Consider the following 6,000-nt stretch of genomic DNA (forward strand, 5'->3'; position numbering starts at 1 on the left):
CTTGAGGGAGGGTCTGGAGTGGGTGGGTCACATCAGAGTGTCAGGGCAGGGCCAGCCAGACCCCTCTAGCTCACCTTTTCCTGCAAGGTCTCTTCTGGACTCCTCCAGTGGTCCCTTCCCTTATCCCCCTGCCCATCTGGCCTCCTGTGGGCACAGCTTGGGTCTGATTCCTCTCTGCCTCCGGTGCCCAGACTGAGGCACAAAAAGGACGGGCAAAAGGAAGGAACAGGTAAGAGGCTCCGCACAGCTCTCCTACCCTGCATGTCACTCTCCACTTCCCTGACCTCGCCTCCGAAGGTGGAGGTCCCTCTAGTGCCCCCCAGTGGAGACTCTGGGGAACACAGATCTGTCTTACCCACACACATCCTCCAATCTACTCCCAGCATTAACGGTCTTCTTCAGTTCTCAGACTAACAATATCTTCCTGCCGCCAGGTGTTTGCACAAGCTGATGCTTCTGATCTTTTCTGTTCTGCAAACTCCTAGTAATCCTTCAAGACCCGTTCAAATGTGACTTCCTCTAAGAAGTCTCCCTAGGCTGGGTCAGGGGCCCTTACCCCGAGCTCTCACAGTTTCCTGGGACTTCTTTTCTCTAGACCTCCAGTAAATGTTTCTTCCCCTGGGTCATTAGCTTCTCTAGGACTGGCAACACTGCATTCAGCAGAGGCTGAATGAATGGCTGGATTTGTGGAGGAGGCTAGGCTGGGGGTCCTGGGGACCTGTTGATACTCCCTTAAGGCCAAAGGCCACTGACAGGCCGCAAGAAGAGTGGCAGCCCAGAGAAGACATTTAATGGGAATCGGTGAATGACACTAAAGTTAAATATCAACTGGCATACATTAGACGCTGAATTAGTTAACAGCTATTGATTTGATACTTAGCTTAGCAGCAGCTCTCATATAAAACCCTCAAAGACGTTTGCTGACAATGAACCCACAGCTAATAGCATGTTTTATTTGCCAGGACTTACTGCAGTCTTAGGCAACATTACCAGAGGACATGTCTTTGGAACCCGGGAGGTGACCTGTTAGAGACACAGTGCTCTGTGTTAGAGAGATCATCACTATTTTATCCTGGAGGACTGGCAGAGCACCCTTCAGAGGTCACTGACAGATGGGAATGCTCCAAGAGACTTTAACCCCTTCCCATGAGGAATGGCTAGGAGAAGGGGGAGGGAACTTGCTGGGAGAAGAGAAGGAGACCCATGCGCTGTCTCCAACTCTGTGAAGGGCTGTCCTGGGCTGAGGTGCGCTCCTGGCCCTACGGCAAAGCTGGGACCGTCATTGATTCCCAGGCCGATCCCTCTGGCCCTGAAAGGGATGCTCCCAGGAAGGGAGGGAGGAAGCTGCTCATCGAGGGAGGGTGCTCCTTGTTGGGGCGGCTTAGAGGCTTCCCACATTACCTCTGAGCTGCTTGCCAATGTTTAGAAGGCACACATTCCAGTGGCCCGAAAATTCGAAAATGCCAGAATTCTAGACTTCCGCCACATGGTTCCAGGACTCTGAGACCCTAAATACAAAATAATCCAGCCCGGGGACCTTGAGGCAGGAGATAAGCCTCTTACCCCAGCCCCGCCAGCCCAGAACCCACCTGTCTCCTGCTCCACACATCTCAAGGGGTCAGCTACCCCCACTCTAGGCTGCCTCTCCTCTCAGCCTCCCGCATACTCAAGGTGCAGCTCTTACTCCTCTGGCTGGGAGAGCGTGGAGTGACAAGAGACAGGAGGGAGTGTCAGGTAATTCATCACAGGGGATGATGCCAAAGCAGCAAATAATGACCCCTCCTCTGTCCTGTCTGAAAACCGCCTCTGATTCTCTGTAGCTGGATCTCCTCCCTGACGCCAGTGTTGGTCAGTCTAACAACATCTCCCCCACAACCACGCCCACTGCAGTGATGGAGAGTGGAAGGGTAAGAGGACAGCGAGGAAGCAGAGGGTCCCATCCTGGCTGTGGACAACCCCATCACAAAGGATCAAAGGCAGACTGGTTTGGAGAGCAATGCCGTCCCAATGGGAAGTCCCTCCTTGTGTCTAGCCCCAATCCTGCTGCGTGCAGTCAGAGCCCATTTCTTCTCCCATAGTCCAGGGGAAGATACCAAGGGTCACCCCTCACCTCAGGGAGGTCCAAAATGCCCTCCCAAGTGTCCCCTCCCACCCTCCCTTCAATGCCCCAAGGTCAGCAGGAATGACACGGCATCACTTACAAGAGGAGAGTATCCGAGATTATTGCAGACTTTATAGAAAACTGCCCAAGGGAGTTCCAGATTTCTTGGGTAGGCATGGGAAGGCAGGCCTCAAGCCAGAACGTTGAAGGAGGGTGGCTTCCTGTGTGCAGAGCAGCACAGGCCAGCCTTTCTGCCTGACCTAGGGGGTGGGAGTCAGGGAGAGGCAGCCCCCTCCCCACTCACCAATTGTGCTTTGGGATCATGCAGAAGGCAGGGCTCTGTGGCTCTGACCCTGATCAGGAGGGCTTGTGTCTGAGACAGGAGGCAAGGCCCCCTTCCTCTTCTAGAAGGCATATGGGAAAGGGGGGTGCACAGCAGCAAGGAATCCCCAGGGAGAAGAGTCATGTGAGTGGGAAAGAGCATGTGGGCAGCAGCTCCCAGACCTTCAGAGCTCCTTCCCCGACCCCTCTCTGAGGCTACGATGGACGGATGACCCTGGTTCTGAGGCCCGGCCATCTACTCTGCACCCCTAGGACTCTCTCCTTCCCCATGGGGATCTGCTAGGATGGTTGGGGGTGCACCTGCACCTGTCTTGCAGGGTTGGAGAGCTCATCCTAGGCGGACAGGGGGATGGGCACATCCCAAGGATGGAGTCCTCCCTGGTCCCTGACCCAGTGAGTGGCAGGGGACGGTACTGAGAGCAAGTGATGGGTGTTGGGGAACCGAGAGCCTAAGACTCAGGCAGGGGGATGAAACTCAGATCGGGGTGAAGAGCTGAGAGTCTGAGGCTGGGGACAAGCACTGAGTATTGGGGGGGTCAAAGCCTCGATGGGAAAGGCTGAGGATCGGCTCCACACTAAGGCTATCACAGGGTGTGCCGGTCCCTGGGATGGGAGAGACAGATGGGAGCTGAGCCCCAAGCCTGGGCCAAGGAAGGGAGGGGCTGGAGCCGCAGCCGGAGTAGGGGGTGGTATGAGATACATCCTCAGTTTAGGGGTGGGTGCCCAACCCTCAGAGCAGGGGGGATGTGGGGCTCTACCCAGGATGGAGAGCTCAGAGCTTCGGAATGAGAAAAAAGGCTCAAAGGCCACAAAACCCTTCTGGCGGGCGTGCTCTGCTTCTGAGACCAGGATGGGATGTGAGGGCCCCTGATTCCCGGGAAGAGAGCTGAGGGCTCCAAGCGGGAGATGGCGGTCAGCGAAGTCTAGAGCGATGTTTCCCGCTGACAGGGCTGGGCTCGAAGCACAGGTGGCGGAGGTAGTCTCGGGGCTTTCGGGTTGAAGGGCAGGGTCTCTGGGTGAGTCTTGAAAGCGGGCGTGGGGGCTTTTGATGGTTCAGGAAGGATGTGTCAGAGCCTGGGATGGGCTGCTAGGGTTTCCGGAATCAGAAGGGGGTGTCTCTAGGCCTTTGATGATGAGAGCTCTCAGAGGCTGCGGAGAGCGGGTACAGCTTGGGGCCTCCGGGGAGGGGGGTGCCGTAATCCAAAGGTCTCAGGCCGGTCAGGGGCAGGTCTCAAAGCCCCAAGCTCGCGGGTGTCTCAGACCCACGGCTTCAGGCTAGGAAGCCCTGATAAGGTGATCCGCTGGCAGGGGCAGCTCCCAACCCCGAACAGGCGAAGCTCAGAGGCCCGAGCCCGGGGAGGTGGCGCTGGAGCCGGCGGGGACGGCCGGGGCGGGCGCGCGGCGCGGGTCGGCGTCCTGCTCATAGCGGTAGTGGTAGCCCTCCATCTGGTCCCGGCAGGCCTCGCGCAAGTTGCGCATCCAGCGCTGGATGCCGCGGCGGTTTAGGTAGAGCACCATTAGGAAGATGAGGCCGATGAGCGCCAGCACGAGCCCGAAGAAGACGTAGGAGGCTTCCAGCTCCGGGCCGGCGACTTCCACTTCTTCCCCGCGACCCTCGGCGTCGCCGTCGGCGCAACGCAGCCGCGCCTCGTCCAGGTCCAGGAGCGGCCGGTCGTGCAGGGCCCGCGGGCCGGCGCAGCGCAGGCGCCGCGCGTCGGGCACGCGCTCCGTGGCGTTGCGCAGCCAGGCCAGCAGGGGGCGCGCGGCACAGCCGCAGCGCAGAGGGTTGTCGGCGAGCAGCAGGCGCGGCGCGGGGAGGCCGCCATCGCGCTCGAGCGCGCGCAGCTCGTCGGGGCCCAGGCCGGCCAGCGCGTTGAGGCGCGCGTCCAGCTGCTCGAGGCGCGGCCGGCGCAGCGCAGCGGGCGGCAGGCGGCTCAGCGCGTTGCCCGCCAGGCCCAGGAAGCGCAGCTCGTCCAGCGGGGCGAGCGCGGCGTCCAGCGCGGCCAGCAGCGCGGGGCCGCCCCGCGCCAGCGCGTGGTTGAGCTGCAGCGAGCGCAGCGCGGGCAGCCCGCGGAAGGCGCCGCCGCCCAGGGCGCGCAGCGGGTTGTGGCTCAGGTCGAGCGCCGCCAGGCTGGGCAGCCCGTCGAAGGCGCCGTCCTCCACCACCTCGATGTTGTTGTGCGTGAGGCGCAGCGCGCTCAGGAGCGGCAGGCGCACGCCGCCCGCCGCCGCTGCCTCCTCCCCGTCCGCGTCCCCGCCGGCGAAGGCGGCCGCGCGCAGCACCGTCAGGTTGGCGCCCACGATGGTGAGGTTGCGCGCGTCGGGCGGCACATCCCGCGGCGGCTGCCGGAGCTCGGCGCCCGACGCGCAGCGCAACAGCAGCTTGGGGCCGCCGAAGCAGTAGCACTGGAAGGGACAGGGCGCGGCGGGCCGGCTCAGCGCCGCCGCCACGAGCAGCAGCGCCGGCAGCAGCGGCCCCCTCTGCTCCGGCCGTCCCGCGCGCGGGGCCATCGCGGCTGCCCCCGCATCCAGCGCCCGGGCCGCCGCGCTCACCAGTGAGTTCGGAGCGCCTTGGGGGCGGGGAGGGGGCGGGTGGGGCGAGTCCTTGGCTCGGAGCGGCTGGCAGTCGCTGTCGGCGCGTCCGCTGGCTCTGAAGTCCGAGGAGCCTTCACTTTGCTGGCTGGGGCGAGAGGGGTCAGGCGGGGAGCTGAGCCCCCCGCCCCCGGTGCCCTCCTCGCCCTGCGCGCCGGCCTCCGACTTCCGCGGCCGTTCCGGGCTCGGAGCCGAGTGGGCAGGGTTTGCCTCCCCCCTCCCCGCCTCCCGGCCTCCTCCTCCGCCCCCAGCGGAGTCTCCGAGCCCTCCTTGCCGAGAGGCGGGGTGGGAGGCTCCCGAGGATCAGGGCTTTCGGCTGCTGCGATTTCTCTTCCCCCCTCTCCGGCTTCGGGGCTGCTGAGAAGTTTGGCTCTCCGAGGTTCTGACTCGCTTCCCCCTCATCTCCCCCCATCCCCCACGTTTAAGCTGCTTCCTGCCTCCTCCCTCTCTGGCACGTGTGGGGCGGGGCCGGGCCGGGAGAGCAGGCAGGTGGGTCAGCACCACGGAGCGAGAATTTGGGGAGAGGACTTGAGAGTTCCCCCTGCAAGCGCGGACAGGGGTGAGAGGTGGGCTGAGAAAGTTACTTCTTTTTCAAGCTCTTCTAATCTCTATGATCAAGGAGAGACTGGAAAATCCCCAGCCTCGGCCCCCTCCTCTGCGATCCCAGTTAGTTAGGCCTGGCTGGGTCACCACCCTTGCAAGTCCTGTGGGATCAGCGTTTTCGCGACCCCATCCCAATCTCCCCATCCACCCCGGGGAAGTCAACGACACCCCCTCCTCCTTTCCCAACGCTCCTCCCCCTCCTCCCCCCAACTCAAGGCAGAGGAGTTCTTCCATCTGGTTTCTTCTGCCACGCTAGACTCCTCCCCCAACCACCCTCCCAGGCCCTGGGACCCGGTGGGTGTGGTGATTCAGCTCTTTGCTGTCTTCCTGCCCCAGCCCCTGGGCACCCCACTGGACTGTTC

The 6,000-nt window shown here is 62.4% G+C and overlaps 1 protein-coding gene across 1 annotated transcript; it reads right to left on the minus strand.

Moving 5' to 3' along the window:
- Positions 1 to 2,213: 2,213 nt before the first annotated feature.
- TPBGL (trophoblast glycoprotein like) lies at positions 2,214 to 5,226 on the minus strand. Its single transcript, XM_070273294.1, has one exon. The coding sequence runs from the start codon at positions 4,952 to 4,954 to the stop codon at positions 3,782 to 3,784; it is 1,173 nt and encodes a 390-aa protein (XP_070129395.1). The 5' UTR covers positions 4,955 to 5,226; the 3' UTR covers positions 2,214 to 3,781.
- Positions 5,227 to 6,000: the final 774 nt, after the last annotated feature.

This window comes from Equus caballus, chromosome 7 (genome assembly GCF_041296265.1).
Source record: "Equus caballus isolate H_3958 breed thoroughbred chromosome 7, TB-T2T, whole genome shotgun sequence".
In the NCBI taxonomy this organism is placed as follows: domain Eukaryota; kingdom Metazoa; phylum Chordata; class Mammalia; order Perissodactyla; family Equidae; genus Equus; species Equus caballus.